Source organism: Larus michahellis, chromosome 8 (assembly GCF_964199755.1).
Source record: "Larus michahellis chromosome 8, bLarMic1.1, whole genome shotgun sequence".
Classification (NCBI taxonomy): Eukaryota; Metazoa; Chordata; class Aves; order Charadriiformes; family Laridae; genus Larus; species Larus michahellis.
Genome location: NC_133903.1, coordinates 9,086,224 through 9,106,746, shown reverse-complemented (window position 1 = coordinate 9,106,746; position 20,523 = coordinate 9,086,224). Strand labels below are relative to the sequence as shown.

Below are 20,523 nucleotides of genomic sequence, written 5' to 3'. Positions count from 1 at the left end.
ATCTGGCACCTGTTGTGAATGTGATGAGAATAACAGATAGCTTGCAGCATTTTATTACGCAGCATATAGTCTCTTACTGATTTTTTCTCAGGTACTGTTTTAAAACTAACCTTTTACATGGTTTTCTCTTAGTAACTCTTTTGAACCTGAAAATCAGAATTACGGTCTAATTCTATAAGCTTCTACTTGTAGAGGTAGCCCTTAATGACACTGAAATCAGGAGAAATAACATCTAAAGCAAGAAGTGGTTACGTGAAGATGGGAACTGGACCCACCTGTTCCCAGGCAAGGATGACAGTTCCCAAGCTGGGGCAGTGGGTGCAGGCCCATCATGTTTCCATTTCTTGAGTTCCCTGTGCTATCCTCTGGAAATCCTGCACAATTTTTGTATCTAAAACAGAGATTACAATACCTGTTAGATGACAGTATATTCACCAAGTGCCTTAAGATTCTCTGATGGAATGTGATATGCAGTTAAAAGGATCACATGCTAGGCTGTGGTTTTGCCTGCTGTGACGTGTGGACCTGCTGGCAGTTTTATCCGAATACCACCCTGGTCCCAACAGGCCCATTCCCATACACACATCAATCTGTCTGCACGAAACAGCTTCATGGATGTGCCTGGTTTGGCAGGGGAGAGTCCTGTTTGTAAATGCAGTGACCCAGTAAGCAATAGGTTACAAAGGACTTCACCAGTAAAGGTAACTGATTACGCATTTCATCCTATCAAAACTCAGCGATACTTTATTACTTAGGGTGAAATCTGGTCCTACTGACATTCATGGCTTTTTGAAGGTTTTTTTGAAGTTCAAGGTCCTTTTGAAGTTTTCCCAGAACAGCTAGGCAAAGACACAGAGAAGATGAATGAATCGCCTCTACGTTTAAGTAGTCAAATACTCAACAAATGTAAACAGCACAGCCACCTTCCGGAAAATGAAAGCATTCACCATACCATTGCCTTATTACCTATGCAGAGCTCCAGATAAGTTGACTGCTAGGATGGACTTTGCCTCCTCATTTCCATCCTCACGGGGACGTCTTAACTTGTAATCATTAATGAACTATCCCTGTAATGGAAAGGTGACTGTACAGTGTGAATATTGTTCAGAGCTGCCTTGGGAAACCAGAAGTTACTGAAAATGTCAAGTAGGTATCACAAAGCAGCTGCCGATGGCAATTTGGACCTCTTGAAAGAAGCCACTAGGAAAGACCTCAATACTTCAGATGAAGACGGGATGACGCCCACCCTTCTGGCAGCATACCACGGGTATCTAGAAGCTCTGGAAGTCATATGCCGGAGAGGGTAAGTCAATCAGCCTCCATTGCTTAAAGCTTGTGGCTTAAAACTATAATTAGTGTGTCATTTTTCTTATGCCCCAATAACCTCAGATCCAAAAGGCTGAAAATCACAGTCATTTCTTGCACTGCATTGCCAAGAATTGTTTCTCCTCATTCACAATGGCTTAGGCTCAGAACCTGTGAGCAGGTCTGTACGTGCGGTCGGTGAAGCCACATCGACATCAGTGAGATTGTCTTGTGTATGGAATCTGCAGGGAGCAGTTAGTGGGAGCAGGGCCCTGGGACCTCGCCTTGCTGTAATGGAGGAGAAGTTGGCCAACAGCCTTTGGTGATAACACATCTTTGATACCGGCTCTAAAGAAATGCACTGTTTGAAACATTTTTAGCAAAAAATCTCTCCCATTTGCTTTGAAAGTACAGCTAGTAGACACCGAGGGAGATTTAATGCTTTCCAGAGGTGTCACAACCAATAGTTTTAAGACAGTAACGTCTAAAATTGTTATTCCTCTGCTTTTTATAGTATTAGCAACTGCCATCATGCTAAAAATGATAATACTGTTCCACTAGTTGGGGTATGATATTTGCAAGCTGGAAAAAAATAAGTTTTCTACACGTTTATTTTCTAATAGTAATTTCTGTTTGGTATCACTTACATGTCCTACGTGCTTAAAATGTATTATTGAAACAGTAATTACCTCCCCAACCTCTGTAGTCTCTTGCTTGGAGCCTGCCTTTTAAGCTGTGATTCTTTAATAAGATCTAATAAAAGAAAATCCACTCTTGTGTAGAGATACAGTTAATAAAATGTTCTTTCTGGGCTCAGATGAAGATTATGTTGACCGTATTTTCAATCATAATAGTTTAAAGAAGATTGGAGGGAGAAGTTGAATAACTCTATTTGGATGTATCTGAGTTTTATTAAAAATAGAATTGAAAATATGGAATAAAAATAGGGTTTTCATAGATTTGCTTTATAGCACATTGAGCTTAGGTGTGGCAGTAATAACACAATAAAAAAGACCTTTGGACTGCATGGTTATTGCTGTGTCCTCAGGAGAAGCAAAAATAGATTGACAGTTTTTCAACTTGTATAATTAAGGCAGCTCCAAGGAAATACCTAGAATCAATAAAGGTTTGTCCCTGAACACCTACAAAACAGAACAACTAGCGAAGGAATAAATAACAATATAATTTTTTTTCAAAATTTGAGGGAAAAATATGGCTTCTACCATATAAGCTGACAGAAGTCACAGCGGATGACACAAGGATCAGAATTTCTGTGTATCTGTATTTAATATATTATTAACTCTTTTTCTTGGTAGAGGACAGCTTGGGGCCAGCATTGTCCGCCAAATCTTCAAACATGTGCATTCACCTCTATTTTAATCCAAGATCTCTTGACACAATCAGTAGGCTGGGGCTGTCAGAGATACGGCTGTAGTCTCACTGTTTTTCTCGGGAGAAGCTGAATTTTTGAAGATGTTCAATCTGTTCTGCAGTCAGTCAAAGTTTCATTGTGAGAAAGTATTATAATTATTTTTAAGAAATTCATCCTTTCCTTGAAGAGGTTTCCTGACAAAGGCACTGAGATACAGGACGGTTTTCTTTAGAGTGGCTGCAGATTTTAGGACTCGGAGGCTTGCAACACAATCAGCCCTTGGAAAATGTAGCAATACTAACAATAAACCCCTTTCATCTTGAAAGAGTTTCTCTTCCCAGGCATCAGGAGACATTTTCTCTGCTTGCTTTGCAGGTACATGAATAAAGGCAAGACCAAGTAGTAGATCTGCTCTTTTTGTGTGAGCCTCTTTCTTGGGAAAGCAGGGAAAGAGTTGTATGAGAACCCAAAGTAGATGTCAAATCTTATCCAAAGTCCCACTGGGCTTGGAACAGACTCTCCAGTTTGTGCATTGTTTGAGGCTCAAAGGCTGGCAGGCTCCAGGGGAAAAAGAGACCACAAACAGCTATGAAGGGACATGGGGGAGGACGGATGACCCGGCACTCCCGAGGCTCAGGACAATGCAGCCTGTTTGCTAATGTGGGAATTAAGGAATCTGGCACGCTCGGCCACAGTCAGGCAGTTCCCCAGGGCAGAGCCACAAAACCAGAAATATGTACACGTGGTTTCCATATGTCTAAGTGGAGAAACTTTGATCCTCAGCTGCCACCTCCTTGTAGAAATGCCTCTGCTCTTGTAGCCTGGCACGCTCAGACTTGCCATTGTTTCTCACTGTGAGCAGCTCTGTGGGGACCCCTGACCTCTCTCCTGCCTGTGGCATTTCAGGCTGAAGGGCGTTTTCAGATTTGGCAAATATGTTTGTGCTTTGCTTCAGAGATACGCAAAGCCAGAGATCAATGCCTGAAGGAGATTTTGTGAGAGGATGTACATAGTACAGCTGCCACAGAACAGATCTCCAAGTCATTGACATGCTTGAGCCCCCAAGAGTATAAATTCTCCTTGTACATTTGGTCCCTGGCTCTGAAGCTATTAAAGGTTTTGGGCTACTGTGGCTGCCTTGGTTATTGGTGGCAGACGACTCAAGCTCTGTTCTGAACCACTGCTAATGTTGATCCTGCCAGTTATGGAATAAAAGATTCAAGACAATTCTCGTCTGCAGGCAGCAGTTCAGTGTGAAGTCAGTCCAAGAGTTAAAAGGAAAGCAATCCTTTTCACTGGCTTTAAACTCAATTGAAAGTATGTGGTATTTTATTTTCAAATGAGCTTCTGCTTTTCAAACCCCATGAGCAAAAGCAGCTTAAGGGGAATAAAAGAGCTGAAGAAAACCAACGGCATCTATCTGAGCTTAATCTAATAGCAATGGAGACAAATGTGTGATCAGGGCTTTACTCTTAATAATTTACCTATTGCATACCAAAAAAGTTACTGCATGGGCTCATTAAATACATATCACTGTGGCCAGTGAAGAATCCTCCTAATATTGCCATGCAAAAGGGAAGGGTCACAAAAAAGTCTTTAAAATATTCCATGCAAAAGCTATTGAAACAGTTTTGCCACAAATTCCAATGAGTTTAAGTGGAAACCTGAGCTCACTTTTAGCTGTCAGCAGCAAAGCAGTCAGAGCTGCAGCCCCTCGCCTGTGCACGGGTGGCTGCTTATTTCTGCCCTATTTCAGGAAGCAGGTGAGACCGGCAGGGAGCAAAGGAAGCACAGCCAGACCCTGGGATGGCACATAGGATGTACCCTGGCTTCGTTAGGAGAGTCCCATAAGCAGTCGCAGTCAGCCCCAACAAGCTTGCTTAATTCACACGCAGCCAAACTCGGTGCTGGTGTAAGCAGGTGCAGCGCTGTTCTAGAGGATGAAGCTAAGCTGATTCATTTTCACTGGGCTGTACTAAATGTTTAATATCTGTTCAATGCCACTGCAGTTCTATGCTTGGCTACGTGCAGCTCACAGTATGCTATTTTCCTTCTCAGAGGTGATCCAGACAAATGTGACATTTGGGGGAACACGCCTCTCCACCACGCTGCTTGCAATGGTCACATCCACTGTGTTTCTTTTTTGATCAACTTCGGTGCCAATATCTTTGCTCTGGACAATGACCTCCGCACTCCCCTGGAGGCAGCTGCCAGCAGAGATCGCAATGAATGTGTCCGAATTCTGGACAAAGCCGCCACTGAGCAGAACATACTGAATCCAAAGAAGGTCTCCAAACTCAAAGCGCAGGCCCAGAGGAACGTGGAGAAACAAATCAAGGAATGCGAGAAGCGCCAAGAGAAACACCAGCATGAAATGAACCGGAATTATATGAAAGAAAAGGTTGGCACCGTAAATTCTTCCCAAGGGACACACTCCAGAGTAAAGTTGCCTGGTCTCTTTGCTTCAAATACAACAAATTCTTTCTCAAAAAATCTGAAAGATACCTTCAAACTTAAGGCAAAAAAGACAGCTGACAGCGCAAGAAGCCAGGAAACACAAAGCAATGGCCAAGAGGATGGTAGGGGTAGGACAACTGTGATGCACTTGTTTGATGAGAAAGAGGAGGATGAATTACTGAATGACCTTGGAGAGAAAAACTTTTCTGATAATGACAGTCAGCTCTCCATTTTTAAGCGGCCAGGTCTTGGTAAGATTGTATTTGGAAGGAATTTGGCTGCAGATGTAAATCCTGGAACTGTGTCTTCTGAGACAGAAGGGATAAGCTTTAAAATGTCTAGCGAGCTCTTTCAGTATGAAAATGCTGAGAATGGCGGGGAAGATAATGCTGAAAATGGTGTTGATATCCCTTGGCACGAAGAAGAAGTCATTTGGGATGACGAGGAAGCAGAGAACACGCCCCTTGAGGTATTTCTGGCATCACAGATGCTGGATGAGTTTCTTCCAGTCTTCATGAGAGAAAAAATTGATTTAGATGCCCTGATGCTATGTTCTGATGAAGATCTACAGAGCATTCAGATGGAGCTTGGGCCAAGAAAGAAAGTCCTGAATGCCGTGAATAAAAGAAAAGAAGCACTCAAAAACCCTGGAAAGACTGTAGATACTTGCTTATAAATTAACATACGCCTGTTGCTGTAACCTGCACGCTGGTTCATTATCTCTTTCTCTTTCCAAAAAGCATGCAATTCTTTTTGGACATCTGCTAAAGCAAAAGGTAAAGAGGCTACCAATTACTTTAGAACGTACAGCAAGGACAAAACCTTTTCTCTCTGGATAGATGGCTGTGGTGCGTAGGATATTAATTCAAGCATATTCTGCCAAAAAGAAAGAATGTGATGGTTAAAAAACAAAAGCTATAGATTTAAACTTCTTTCTCCCTCAACGATTCATAGGGATCCAATTTCTTCTTGTTGGAATAACTTAAAATATTAGTGAAGGCCAGCCACACTACATTCCTTAACAAAGCCCTTCCCTTCTTCTCCAAAACCACAATGCAAAGAGCATTCCCAAAACTTGAGAGCTTTGAGTTTTCTCCTTTTGCTTTTGTTAGATTGCTACAAACTGCCCTTCCTAGTACTGATGATACGTTAGAAATAGTATCTGAATCTTGACTTCAGCTATGGCTTATTGACTCTAATAGCCTCCGAATGAGTGCAAATAAGACTAATTTACAGCAAGTTTCTTGTTCTTGTCAGTAAAGTGTTTTGCTACTGTATTGATGTTAATTTAAAAATATATGAAGTATCTTGCCACGAGATTTTGGTGTATTGTATATTCTTTTCTCTTGTCTCATTAGACTGGACCCAGTTGCCAGCACCCATCATGTCCTAAATGGCATCAGGACTGCAATACTTTTAACTAAGAGAAGCTGAGAACTTATTTTCAACATTTTTGGTCTGTCTTGATATATCCTCAGCTTGGTTCCTATAGGGTGCACATTTGCCGTGTCAAGTCCCAGAAACCAGGACTTTCACCACCCAGCGTTTTCTGTTGGTCATTGTCAGCCTCAGCCTGAAAATTGCATGTAACACACACACCCAGCTCATGAAAAGAGAAAGAAAATGAGACTGTGCTTCTGTGGAAGCTCCTGTTCTTCACAGCCTATCTGGAGGCATTCACAGCACGGTTCCCTTCATCTCTCTCAGGCCTGTTCCCTTGGGAAGACAGCACTATCTGATATGAATTAATCACTCCTGTTGAGTTTTGTGAATCTCATAAGGTGCTTGTAGCAGTCTTGCTCTGCCTAAGATCTCAGATTTTAGAAGCACAATTAGCAGCAAGACTTTTATCTTTACATCTCTTTTTATAGCTTTCCATTAGTCAGCTCTCATTTTTCCCTTAGGGGTATACTGCATTTGTGGACACTAATCCTAGTTAATAATCTATTTTTCCATGCTTCCTTCTTTCCACATCTTCTTCTTATTACTTTGATTTGCATATTATAATTCCTTTTCTTGCCTGGACTTTATACTGCATTCTTTCCTCCTTGGATTCTTGTACTTCAGCAGGTTGATATTTTCTTCTATCAAGCAGTCACATCAGAGTCCTGTTCTGTGCAACCTCAAATGACTGCTGTGCTTAGCACAGTAATTAAATCAGACAGTATGCCCCCAAACTCCATATTATTAGCCTGCTGTGTTGTTTTCATTTTAGCTAAGAAAGTCACACATCTAACAAAGCAAGAAGGAAATGATGAATCTTACAATGAGTGGATTTTGAAGGGTCAAATCCTATCATTCCCAGTCACATAACCGATGTATTTGCTGGTTCTTTACCTGTCCAAATGCTTGTGACCTGCCCACAACACACCACCAAAACATCAGCGAGTGGTGTCACCCACAGAGGACCTGTCCAATAACTGCCACTATCACAGAACAGCTTCAGCAGTCCTATGATAGGCCCCAACTATCTCTGCGTTGCACTGAAAATCTACCTTCACATGCTCATCTGTAAATCTGCCTGACTGCTGCAGCCTCTGAGAACCAGAGGTAATGGCACAGACCACCTGCACATAAACTGATTGACTTGGTTGTCACAAGCATCCAGCATGTCCTAAAGTATCCACAGGAACTCTATGGAGCCAGCAGATACAGCACAAGATCCATGGGAAGGAGTTCCTTGTCCTTGGTGAAGGGAACTGCATCCTGAGACTGAATAAGAAGCCCCAGAGGGCTGCACATGCCACTTTTTTTTTTTTTTATTCAGTTAACTAAAAGTAAGATTATATATACACACCCCCTTTTAAATTAAATAAATTAAAAAAACCCAACCAAAACCCAGTGCAATAGTGATAGTCCTTTTCTTGCAGGGTGGTCCTGGAAATGGGCCTTGGGTATGAAGTAGCCATGTAGAAAAATTGGGAGAAAAAAAAATAATAAAAAGGAACACTCACATTTCTTTTCTTTTTTTTTTTCCTCACCACTTATGTGCTTTGCTGTTTTCCAAATTTTTGCACCAACCTCTTCGGTTTCTTTTATAATTCGAAGTATTTAAATTAGTGAATCCCAGATCTGACTCCTTTGTAACGTTTGTACAGTGCAGTTTCAATCTTACAGCCCAATCTGAACCCAAATCATAAAGTCATGAGATCTCACACGATCACAGTCCTACCAGGTACAAGATTCTCTTTCCTTAAGGATTTGATACACTGAACAGACATCACGAGGAAGGGATGTGCAGCATAGGATAATGACTGCAAAACTGAGTATCACGGTGGAGCAAAGCAGTCCCAATTTACTTTCCCCTTTACATTCAGTGGTCACATTTGCTGATAGTCACTGCAACAACTTGAATACTTTCTTCCTCATCTTAAAAAAAAAACCCCACCCAAAACAAAAGTAATGGACAACAAAGTGAAAGTAAAAGACAGACAGCAGTATCTATTTAATTTTAAAATAAATGCAAGTTATACAATTCCTTGAGACCGATTTGTACAAGAAGGAAACATGGAAATTAAGGTTATTATTTCCCCTCAAAAAAAAAAAAAAAGATGGCACCCAAGCAACTCTCATTGTAATTGAATCGAATCCTCTTCATGAATTCAGAGGTACAATGCTGAGGACAGGCTCCCAGAACCTCCTATTGCCAGTGAAAGTTGAGAACACTGTGGGTTTTCAGAATCAGGTTTTTGGACTAGTTCCATCTACTTTTAAAGTGCACAGTCTGTAGAAGAGTACATGTGAAAATTGTATTTGAACCATGTGAAAAACTGTATTTGTCTTCTTCCCAAATACTATGTCTCGCTTCAAATTACAAACCTTCTTTTGCACAGGCACAGAACTGGGATAATATTGTCATAAATTTTAAGTGCAAGTTTCCATATAGCTCTTGAATTACGGAACATAGATGGCTGTCACCTTTGTCTCACACTAGTGGAATTCTCCATTGCTGAAGTAACAGGCTAAGTCAACACATACATTTCTGTATGCTTCAGAAATGACACAGAAGAAAAAAACAAGTAAAAATAGAAGGGTGATTTTGCTACAATTAAAAAAACGCAAAAGCTTACAGTGAAATTTCTGTTCTTGTTTCTGCTGATATAAACAAGGTCAATGGAGTTAGATGTCTACCCACACAAACACATCCTTTGGCCCTATTCACTTACTGGTCTGGTAGTCTTCCATACTAAAACTCTGCAAATTACAAACTCTGCCACTTACTACATTTTCCAACTAGATTACACAAGGCTTATAACTTGGAGTATTATTTACGCCATACCTGCACTGTACTCATTAACCTCTTCTATACTTACTTATGCACCATCAAGGGCTTTAACACTAACTGCTTCTGAACCTCCTTCCTGTTGCTCTACTGTATTCTTCTGGCATCAATATAGAATGATCATGTCATCTAATCCTTCCAAGTGAAGAAACACTTAATAACCTGCATGAATTAATACGTAAGTAAAAATAAAATTTCACAAGGCACAACTCTAGCCTGAGACGGGAATTTGTTTCCAGGGCAATAGCTACTTTTCAGCAGATGCTCAAGCTTTTGTAAGGCAGTTGCATAACAGCACAAAACTGGAACTCTTCCTTATGTAGAGCATCACTGGGTTCCTCTGCCAAGAAAGGATCATGGAAATTCCTGCCCCAACAAAAACCCACTGGGATAAAAGAACAATTACCAACTGATGCATAGCACAGCTAAGGTGAAAATATTTGCCTGCATACTTTAAGTTTATCCTACTGAAATCAGTCTGCACTGTTGCAACCTTCAAAGCAGTTTACAAAAGGGACTTACAAACACATAGATAAATAATGAAATCTCCCCACAGAATATAGATAAACTAAATCAAAACACATTTTAGTGTTCACATTTTGGGTGACTCCTTGCAATACAAAAGTGGCAATATCCCACCCAGGAATGTAATAAAGAAGGCACTGAGTATAGTTTCCTCCCAGTTAAGATGTATATAATATTAGCTTTGATTTTTTTTGCACTTTAAGTCCTCCTGAGCCAGGTCTTCTACAAAAACAGACAAAAATCTAATTGTATGGGAGGCATCATTATTCATATAAACTCCCACTCAGGAGTGTGCTCTTAAATGAAAAACCATTGGGTCTGACAGCAGGGAAGGGGGATTGTGGGGGGTGAAAGTAAGGATGGTGACCTCCAGATCCCAGTCTGAGTTGGAAGGGAAGGGATGTCCAGGAGTCACGGGTGGGCTGTGTTCCCAGGAGACTGAAGACTAGGTTACTGTCAGTGTAGCACTGAAACCCACAGTTGCATTTAAAGTACCATCACAGGTAAATATGATGCCAGAGACCATTCTCCAAACTGATATATTGTATACCAGTATGAATTACCTCGCTCAAAAAAAAAAAAATCTACCCACAGACTTCCATTATATAAATAATTAGGGAGGAAAGGCATTGATTCCACAACTATAGCAAAATATGTAAAAAAAAACCTTGTTAGTATCACTGCAAGCCTCTGATACTTGTTGTTAGATGAGACAGATTTATTAGTAATAATGCAGGTATCCAATACTTGCCATTAGAAAACTGTAGAAGTTAGTCTACTGCTGAAATTTTACTTTTCATTCTTGAATGTTCTAGAAGTGCCACATTCAGATAGGACTGGTGCCTTTCTTGTTAACAAAAGACCTAAAGAAGCTAAGCGCAAATAATTTTCTTGGCCTCGTGATTGTAGACTTCTCTCTTTAGTTACCAGCTGACCATGAGTCATAAACAAATTTTGCTGCTACTGTATCTTCAACCGCCATCCCTGAAAAAGAATTAAAAGTCACCTTCAAACAGATCTTCAGCTGTACAAAATAATTTAGCTTCAGAAGGGAATATAAAGACTCAGGAAATTACCTAACTGGACAGGAACAGGAATCATTCCCCCATCCCAAACACCTACAGTGTTGCATTCAAAGTTTATAGCTATCATGTAACTGTTAGGTGTGCTATGTGAAGTTAATGTAACAGTATGAATCTAATTTTCGGTGTTCTTATTGCAACTTGGCCCTTTCAGACCTCTTTCCCCCAAAACATCAACTCCAACCCCACAGTATATTGCCACACTGTTTGCAGGTCAGACAGACTCCAGGGGCATAACAGCAGGGCATTTGGGTTGGAGCTGTATTAATAAACGCTGCAGTCTTGTGTTGAACAATTGTGAAATGGGAAATATATTTCTTCCTATTATTTGTTTGCTTCCCTATCACTTTTCATTACATCAGTCCTGCTACATAAATAAAAAGGGAAATAAAAAGGGAAAATGCAAATCACATTCCAGTTTCTTCTGGACAGTGCATTGCCACAGCAGTTTTGAAGATGATCAGCAGCTTTCCCACGCATGGGGGACCTAGTAAATAACAAGGCATTGTTTTCTGTCAGACTTGTACACAGGAGGGGTTGTTCTTACCCAGTGACTTAAACACTGTCGTTTTCTCAGGCAGGGCTGGTTTTGTACCCTTCACTACCTCTCCCAGCTCAGCAAAAATCTCTGCCTGTAAAACAAATACATATTTATAGAAAAACATAATATCCATACAGATGTTAAGAGAAAAACTTTTTTTCTGCATGACTTCAAAAGAACTCACTCCTCGAGTTCTGCTATCCCAGAACTGATTCCTTTCCCTGTTGAAGCAGATCAGTATTCAGAAAAATAATACAAAAAATGGACAGGAAACAGAGAAGTGGGATGGTTTTCAGAGAACAACAGCTGTCAGACCTTCCTCAGTCAGTAAGTTGCAGTGGATAGCTTGTTACATATCCAATAAAACACATGGGGTTCCACACACCTTACCGTATCTGGACTTCTTACGTTAAACCTCAAAAGTGGAAACCATATTTGTTCCGCAAAAAAACATTAAAAGAGCAAAATTACCACTCCGTTAAACCTAAAAGACTCCCTGCTGTCAAATTTCTGCAGATGACTGGCTGCTTGGCTTCTGTGTGTTAATCACAATGAAATCTTATGGGAAGAAAATTACAGGTTTTAATAAACAGATTTGAAAAATATTTAACACAAGTACCAAACGTTGCAGGAAATGTTGGTCTTTCAAAAACAATACATTGTTATTGTTCACGAAGGCCAATGATGAAAACATGCTACTGTAATATGGTGTCATGTAATGGCTGATAAAGAGGTTGCATGGTTTTGGCATAGACATACAGAAGTCTCAGTTTGAAACCAGTTTATCTTTCAGCCTCTGCCTGGAAAGTGCTAACAACTACATTTGATGTTCTAAAAGGCTTCAGTGCAGCACATCATCAGTACCAACTCATTTCAAATGCAAGCCAATTGCCACAAAAATAAAGTCCATAAGTTAAGGAAGTCTTACCCCTGATAATATAACATCTCCTGATTCTGTAAGAGCAGCCTCTCTGGAATCCACAAACAGAACAGAATTCTTCATCAGTTCATCATCCAGCTCTCTCCAGTCTGGTCTGCTTGCTCCAACAGCTAAGACAACAAAACTGATGAACTTGGGAAGAACATTTAAAAAAATTCAAACCACATTTTGTCCAAAAGGCATGTGTGAAGTAACAATGGACATTATTGTGCAACTGTAATATACAAACAATCCGATGTTAGCACTGGAGACATGTTGATTAACAAAACAACAAAAAAAAACCCAGGATGTGCCTGAGCAACTGGGAGAAAGCCTGGATTTCTCTCAACCTGGCCTCCGCTGTAACACTGACATATATATGGCCTGTTTCTGTAAGGTGCTAACCTCCTGAATTCCCACTGATGTCAATGAAGGACAACACTGTGTCCAACCTGCCAAATTACAGCTCATTAAAATGTACAGCATCCTTGACCTCTAGTCATGCAGATGCTGCTGCTGACAAAAGTCTTATATTTCCCATAAGCACAGCCAGAACAACTGGAATCAATTGGCCTTTGCGTTTCAGCCTGCTGAAGCATTAAACCACAACTCTTCAGGAAGCAGAAGTGAGATTCTTTGCTGGCACTGTTTCCACCTCTTTGGTACACTAGTCAAACTACTCCTTCCGAATAATGGTGACAGAGAAGGGGAAGCAGCACTGCTTAGCCCTTCATATCTATGCAATGTAAAGATAGGCATAACTATGGATCGGTACAAAGAACAAGCCTTTGCCAGCAGCTTTGAAAACAACACCGATAAATATGTGTGACATAATTACTCTTTTTGCTTACAGAAGCACCATTAGAATAAACTTTGATCATTTGGTGACACAACTCCAGGAAGATAATCTTAAGGTTATACAGACTACAACTCCTCTGCAGACAAACAGTAACCTGTTCCCGCAACTGCCAAATTAATAGGATTTTGTTGCTTTTTATTTTTTTAAACAGACTTAATTAACATCCCATACAGCTCCTCTAAAACATTCAATATTTGCTTTGTCAGTAGAATATGCTTGTCAGCAGACTGTGGGTAGCTGAGGCATAAGAAAGTCACCTCCCTTTGTCCATTATCCTTGTCTTTCATCAGATCATTACCAAATTCCCTGAATTTTATAGTCCTTTTATTTGATTCACATTGTGTTTGTTATTTGTCCATAGAGAAAAATAAGATTTGAAGAATCCCTCAATTACCCTGAACAGATAAGAACCGAAGTATTGTGCAACAAAGACTTGCACATGCAGACAGAGTATTCAATGTTACTAATTAGGATTTTTAAACCTATAGCCTTCTATTACTTCCTTGTAACCTTATAAGCAGTAAAACTTAAGCAGATTATGGATTTTTCTTTACCTGGAGAAACTGAAAACAAACCAATGAGCTCAACTTCTAAATACAGCAAGGCTACTATGAACTTGTTATGAGCTAAAAAAACCCAGTTATACTGTAGTCAAATGTTTTTCAAAAGTGTCCAACTGTTACAGAATAATAAATTCCATGTTGCCTGAATGCCTCTTCAAACAGCACAAATGCCTCAATGGAGGGAAAAAAAAGGCAAAGAAAGGAGAGGGGTCTTTGTGTGTGTGTCGCCTCAGTGACTGTAGACCCTAATTGATTTTAGTTGTACTTCTGGCTTCCATGCCGTGACATAACACAGACAACAACATTAAATGACAAAGGACTAAATTGAGTTTGAAAAATTGGTAGGGTGCCGCTGGAATGTGGGACCTTTCTTTAAATTGTTCCCTTTGACAAGTCGCTTTTGTCTTATTACCATGCTATTTGGAAAGTGCACAAGGTCATCTGAACCAGGCCCACAATTAATAAAATAAACAAATGTGGGCATGTCCAGAGACTCCAAACAATAGTGTGGTAACATCATTACAAGGCAGGCAAAAAAAAAAAGCCCCCCAAACCTCACCATAATTAGAGGTCAAATTATGAATGTCTTAACTCAGTTATTACATCTTTTAAACTCAAGTGAAAAAAAAAAAAAAACAAAATAACACAGTGTGATCAGACCAAAAAGGAACAAATAGAGGAACTTACAAAACTGGGTGAAGATGACAACTACGAGGGAAACATGACAATGAGCAGGAATCACTTTGGAAATAACATGTTTGTACGGGTTATTTAAACAGAGGGCAAAGTGAGCATCAAGTGACAACATGGTGGCAAAGATGATGCACCACTAGGGAAAAAAAAGCATATCCCATGCTCTCACAAGCATCCAGTGCTGAAATATGCAGGAGTTTTGGCTCCAGACAATCAGGAAGACAGAGCTGGGAAAAGTGGTCCTCACTCGAGGGCAAAAGTCAAACCAGAAAAAAACCAACAAAAACACGTTCATTCTGAGAAGCATCGAGTACTGCTTTTCAACAGTTTTTGATGCTAAACAGTGTGATAATAAATGTATCCTTTAAATGACGAGAACACAGCATACCATTGATATGGGCACCCGGTTTTACCCAGTCTCCAAATAAAATTGGTGTTGTTGCCATGGTGACCGTTATAATCACATCAGCTCCAGTAACTGCCTCCTGAGCAGAAGAGCAGACCTGCACTGGACCATTAACTGAATTAGCAAACTTCACCGCTTTCTCTTTGGTGCGATTCCATATCCTGACCTTCAAGGAAAAAAAAAGACAGATTAGCTTGGAGAATTTGTCCTTGCTGAAACACAACACTTTGTTTCAGTTTTCAGTAGATAGTTAAACATATCCTAGAGGTGCGTTTTTTTTCCCCTTTAATGTTCTCATCATACAAGTGAATAAATTTCATGTGTGTGCAGCTGCATTTGAATGACTGGTTTTTGATGCCAGAACAGCAGCTCCTTGTAGAACTGTGTTTATAAAATCCAAGTATTTCCAATATTTAAGGGAAAAGCACAGAAAGCTTATCCAAGTATGGCACACACAGTAGGATTTTTCTCAGAGAGAAAAAGCTACCTGACTAATGACTTTGTTACCACTGTTTTTTTTTTAAAAAATACAACCAACATTTGAGCAAGAAATTCTACAGCTGTTCAGAGCATTCTTGGGTTCCATAGAAACAGAATCAAAGTGTGATTGAACTCATAACTTCTGTGGTGGGTTGGCCTTAGCTGCACACCAGGCACCCACCAAGCCGCTCTATCATTCCCCTCTTCAGCAGGCCAGGGGTGGGGGAGAAAATAAGATGGCAAAACTTGTGGGTCAAGATAAAAGTAGTTTAATAAACCAAAAGCAGAAGACAAATATCATAACAACAAATGCCCCCACCCCTACCCCTTAGCTTTTATTGCTGATCAGACATCACGCAGTATGGAATATCCCTTTGGTCAGTTTGGGCCAGCTGTCCTGGCTATGTCCTCTCCCAAGATCTTGCCTGTCCCCAGCCTACTGGGTGAGGGAGGAATGTTGGAGAGACAGCCTTGATGCTGTGCCAGCACTGCTTAGCAGTAGCCAAAACACTGGTCTGTTATCAACACCTTTCTAGCTACCAATGCAAAGCACAGCGCTATGAGGGCTGCTATGGGGAAAACTGACTCCATCTCAGCCAGATCCAATGCAACTTCATTGGCTGTACTTTATTTATAATAAGTGCTCCTGAAACATAATAGAGAAAAATAAGCATATCCTGTTAAGATGTGTCCATTACCTCTTTAAATGTGAACAGCTCTGTGAAGATATCATAATGGCTATATGCTTGAACACCAGCTCCCAAAATGCACAGCACTTCTGCAAAAGCTGGCATTAACAACTAAAAAGTATCAAATATTAAAAAAAGACAACATATTAACAGGTATGACAAATATATATCAAAATATTACGAAAGAAAGCAGTATTCTTAGTCCTTTTAAACAAAAAAATGTTTTATGCAAAAGCTAGTATTGATTCATATTAATATAAAACAATAGTCAGTTACCGCTATATATATTTTTAATTTTCTTTAATGCAAAAGCTAGTGTCAATAGCACCAAGTACATCTTGGCTTAATTCCAGTTTTGAATTGTCCAACTTTTGAAATTTGGGCTTACCATGCAACAGCATGAGCCAATGCAAATTCTGGAGCCTCAGCACACTCTAATATTAGTATAACATATTACACCTATGTGGCTAATTAAGTGTAAAACCATAGTGTTGATGTTCTGCACTGGCTGAAAACAGGGCTTATAATACCAAAGCTATCAGTACTGAAAACGGTAGCTGCATGGGTAAACTGGTCCCAGTAGCCCCACACTAAACCTTCTTTTTCAATTCACTGAAGCCATAAATCATACCACAAGCACACCTTGGCACTGTAAGAGCCATAATATGTATGCATCAAGCATCGTAAAAATAGGGGTGATTCTGGGGAATAAATATTAAAATTCAGTTCTGTAGCTGCTTTTGGTTTTCTGGTTTAGTTCTTGCCTGTGATTCACTAGTACTTGGCAAACGGGAAAGAGAGCTGCTGGAGTCCAGCCCTGAGCTATCCTTGTGTCTTGTTTATGCGTTTGCTGTGGCCACTCACTTTTGTATAAAGAGCTTTATAATTGTCTAGGCTCACAACACTTATTCTGCTGCAAATAAATTGAAAAAAGTCTCATTGATCCTATTTTTCAGTAGCAAGAACTCTTTAATTTTCCTTTTAAGGACTCCGAAGCACTGATTTCAAAGGTTCCTTGCATAAAAGCATGGGTCTTTGAAAAGCAAATAGCATAAAGAGGACAAGATGACAACTATGAGCTAAACTCAAACACTCCTGAAAATCTCCCAAAACAGACGACAATGAAGGATCTGATCTTGAAGTCCCTTCAGCAGCCAAGCTCCTTTGAGGCCAGCAGAGCCTTGACTGTGTAAAAACTGTCAGAACTGCACAAGTATAGAACGGGCTGAGATGAATGAGGTCCTATAACCTCATGTCCAAGGAATCCATTGTAAATTGTTCTGTTCCTTGGACTAGGGGAAGCTCTTGGGGACAGGTTCTTCACTCCAATTTTGTGTCAGTTTAGCTCTGTTACCACAGATAGAGTCACACTGGCATGAAGACTGACACTAATGAAGCAGTGAGCTCACCCTTCATTCTGATGCAAAGTTGATGGGTGAAAAACAGAAGTATTTTTCAGCTCTGACCCTCTTCTTGTTGCCTCATCCTTTGAGGTGAGGACTAAAACCCTGCTGGGCAATGGATGGTTACTTGCTTTCTTCCCAATATTAGCAGCCCAGACAAGTATAGTTTTAAAAAAGGACTCAAAACCAATAGTTTCCAACTGAAATTGAAATGATATAAAGCAACATACAGCAAGATATGCCTCACCTGTCTTCAGACACTGAAATTTATGGCTGTAGCGAGGGACAGTCACCTGGACAACTTCCAGTGACAACAGAGAAGCTGACAGACAGCCACCTCTGGACTAGTCATCCATCTATCCTGGGCATCATCTAGCTTAAGTGGACCCACATTGCCCCCAGAAATGTGCATTTTTCCTCTTTCTCCAGGTCCAGTGCAACCCACCTGTCCTGGCCCAACAGCAGAAAACGTACATCTAAACAAAACTGAATTTATCGACACAGCTGCATCACCCAAAGCTGTAAAGGAGCATGTTAAGACAAGCACAAGAGAAAGTGACAGAGGAAGACACCCCAGTAAATTCCCAGAAGAGTGTGCAAAATGAGCCACAAAAACATAGCTCAGATTCCTTCTCCAATCACACACAAAGTGTAAAAGCCAGACATCACTCAATCAAAACAGAAATCTGCATTTTTAAGTTATCCCTGAAGATACAAATATTATCATAAATCAAATTTAAAGCTGTATTTGATGAAGAGTCACATGCACTGAAAGACACTTACATCATGGCCCCTAGTTATTTTATATATAACATCACTAACTGATTCTGTCCCAATTTAAGAAACAGAAGACATACCTTGGTAGCAATTGCAGAAACTGCAGCTGTTCGTTTTGCTGTAATGACACTGCCATCTAAGACCTTTTTTAAAAAAAAGTTCAGACTGAAGTGAACACTGAAAACATAAGTAAATACCAAACATTTTCATCCCATTTGTGAATTAAGTGATATTACAGGGCACAGAAAAATATAGAAGTTAGTAACTAATATTATAGCAACTACAAACCATATAAAATCACATTTAAACTGGGCAGATTCTCTGTTCCAGTTCTTCCATGTCATTCCACCAGCACAAATGGAGTGAAAACTGGTCAGAGCTGAGCCACCCCTAACTCCCGCAGCTCTTTGTGCACTGCATTACCTTGACACTCCAACGCAGGGAATAGACCAACATAAGTGCAATACTCTGCACTCCAGTAAGATCAATGACCAGTGCAAGCTGGCCGTGGTTCGTAAGTCTGCACTGTCTTGCTCTGTACAAAGGGATGACAGAGAGCCATGGAATCCCTTCAATGTGTCTCACACACAGTGCCTCCTGCCTCAAAGTGTATTAGCTACTGCATACAAATTAATTACGGGGCTTAAAAAAGTTTGGAAAGTTTTGGAATAAAAGCCCAATATCGTTTTCTGGACCAGTTTTTGCCCTTTAATAATCACTGTTACTAAAGCGTAATGCAAATCATCTGCATTCTTAAAAAATTCTTTAAACAAAGAAAAAAGTAATAATCAGGCTCTGAATACTATTCCCTGTGATGCCAATTGTGAAACTCTTTTGATTAAGACTTAAGATGGTTTAAGATCAAGTCTTTATTCAGCAAGGCTTTGGGTTTTTTTCCTTTCAAATGCAAGAAAAACTTTTCCTGATCGTTTCTTTCTTCCCCGTCATCTTGTGGGCCATTAGATTCCCTTCAAATCACAAGTAACCATGAAGAATAGAGAGAGTACAATTTAGCACACATGAAAGACATAATGCTTTAGCCCAAATCCTCATTTGGTACAAACACATTTTCACTGATGATGTAAGTAAACTCAGGGCAACTTACACCAGCTCCAGCTTCTAAGATTCAGAAGGGAGAACTGGCAGAACATGAACAGAGAAGAATGCAGAAGCACACATGAAACTCACAGCTTTTAAAGAACCATTTCTTGGGTCAAATAAGAGAACTGTCGCTTGGTGAGAAGGGACAGAGGAATCCTTCTTGTGCTCATAGAAAGTCACCAACTTAGTTGTCAGAGCATCATCCGCAGCACTGTAAGCGGGCATAACTCCTAGGAACCTTGTAAGAAAATTACTTACGTTACTTATGTACCTTTAGCACGGCAGCTTACAGCCACCGGCGCGGTTAACACCAAACGGCTACTGACCCGTTTATCAGTAACTCGGTACTACCGACTTTTTTTGACGCCCTAATTGCTTCAACCCGCCCCTTCCATTACCGCTACCCCTGCTCCCGCGGAGCCGCACCTCCTCCCGCCGGTGTTGCCCTGCCCGGGACTCCTCCAGGCCGCCCCTCGCGGCGCCCACCCCACCTGCCCCGCCGCCCGCCCGCCTCACCCGCCGTGCCGGTGCACCGGCACCACCGTGCGCACGGGCTGCACAACCCCTCCCGCCGCGCCGGCCGAGAAGTTGGCTAGGGCGGCCTCCAGCGCCGGGAGCAGGAGGCTGGCACGGTGCAGGTGCTTCTCCACCTCCTCGGCGCCGATAAAGACGGGCGGAGTCGAGCCCATGGCGACCACCGGCCGGATAAGACACGGGCTGCAGGTGCCGCGTACCGCCCCGCACCGCCGCTAAGTACTCGGCAGGCAGTCACCGCCCCCCGGCCCGGCCCGGCCCCGCCACCGCCCGCCCCGCGGCCCACCCCGCTCCCCTCACGGGCACGGCTGCGCCCCCTCAGGCACCGCCGCCCACCACCGCCGCCAGGCCGCCTCAGGCAGCGCCGGGAGGGGAGGCGGCTGCGAAGCGGCTCTGCCGGGGTGATTTACTGAGGGTTCCCCGCAGCCTGCGGCAGCACCGGGAGTCCCGCAACCCGAGGCGGGGGGACAGTCACATGCCCCCGAGCGGTACCCGGGAGGCGGTGGCACCCCGCGCATGCGCGCAGCCGCCCCGG

General features: G+C 41.4%; 2 protein-coding genes across 6 annotated transcripts; one reads left to right on the top strand and one right to left on the bottom strand.

Moving 5' to 3' along the window:
• Window positions 1-1,139: 1,139 nt before the first annotated feature.
• On the top strand, window positions 1,140-5,810 carry ANKS4B (ankyrin repeat and sterile alpha motif domain containing 4B). Its single transcript, XM_074598726.1, has 2 exons — window positions 1,140-1,303; window positions 4,736-5,810. The coding sequence occupies exons 1-2, from the start codon at window positions 1,140-1,142 to the stop codon at window positions 5,808-5,810; spliced, it is 1,239 nt and encodes a 412-aa protein (XP_074454827.1).
• A 2,739-nt stretch (window positions 5,811-8,549) lies between these two features.
• Window positions 8,550-20,506, bottom strand: CRYM (crystallin mu). Of its 5 annotated transcripts, none has more exons than XM_074598720.1 (8): window positions 20,289-20,506; window positions 19,542-19,692; window positions 18,434-18,496; window positions 16,183-16,284; window positions 14,987-15,170; window positions 12,493-12,614; window positions 11,571-11,655; window positions 8,550-10,925 (listed from the first exon to the last, which is right to left on the bottom strand). In XM_074598720.1, exons 1-8 carry the CDS (start codon window positions 20,504-20,506, stop codon window positions 10,861-10,863), a joined length of 990 nt encoding a protein of 329 aa, XP_074454821.1. In that variant the 3' UTR covers window positions 8,550-10,860. The 5 variants fall into 5 exon arrangements, with proteins under 5 accessions (XP_074454821.1, XP_074454822.1, XP_074454826.1 ...); XM_074598721.1 differs by having other exon boundaries at window positions 20,325-20,506; XM_074598725.1 differs by having other exon boundaries at window positions 20,428-20,482.
• Between the last annotated feature and the right edge of the window lie 17 nt (window positions 20,507-20,523).

Bases quoted from the DNA above. Each gene is read 5' to 3' on its own strand.
- ANKS4B (XM_074598726.1), top strand. From the start codon at position 1,140: ATGTCAAGTAGGTATCACAAAGCAGCTGCCGATGGCAATTTGGACCTC. The intron at 1,304-4,735 runs GTAAGTCAATCA...TTTCCTTCTCAG, and splicing joins GAAGTCATATGCCGGAGAGG to AGGTGATCCAGACAAATGTG.
- CRYM (XM_074598720.1), bottom strand. From the start codon at position 20,506: ATGCGCGGGGTGCCACCGCCTCCCGGGTACCGCTCGGGGGCATGTGAC. The intron at 11,656-12,492 runs GTAAGACTTCCT...TTTGTTTTACAG, and splicing joins GAGATGTTATATTATCAGGG to GCAGAGATTTTTGCTGAGCT. The intron at 10,926-11,570 runs GTAAGAACAACC...ATTCTTTTTCAG, and splicing joins GACAGTGTTTAAGTCACTGG to GGATGGCGGTTGAAGATACA.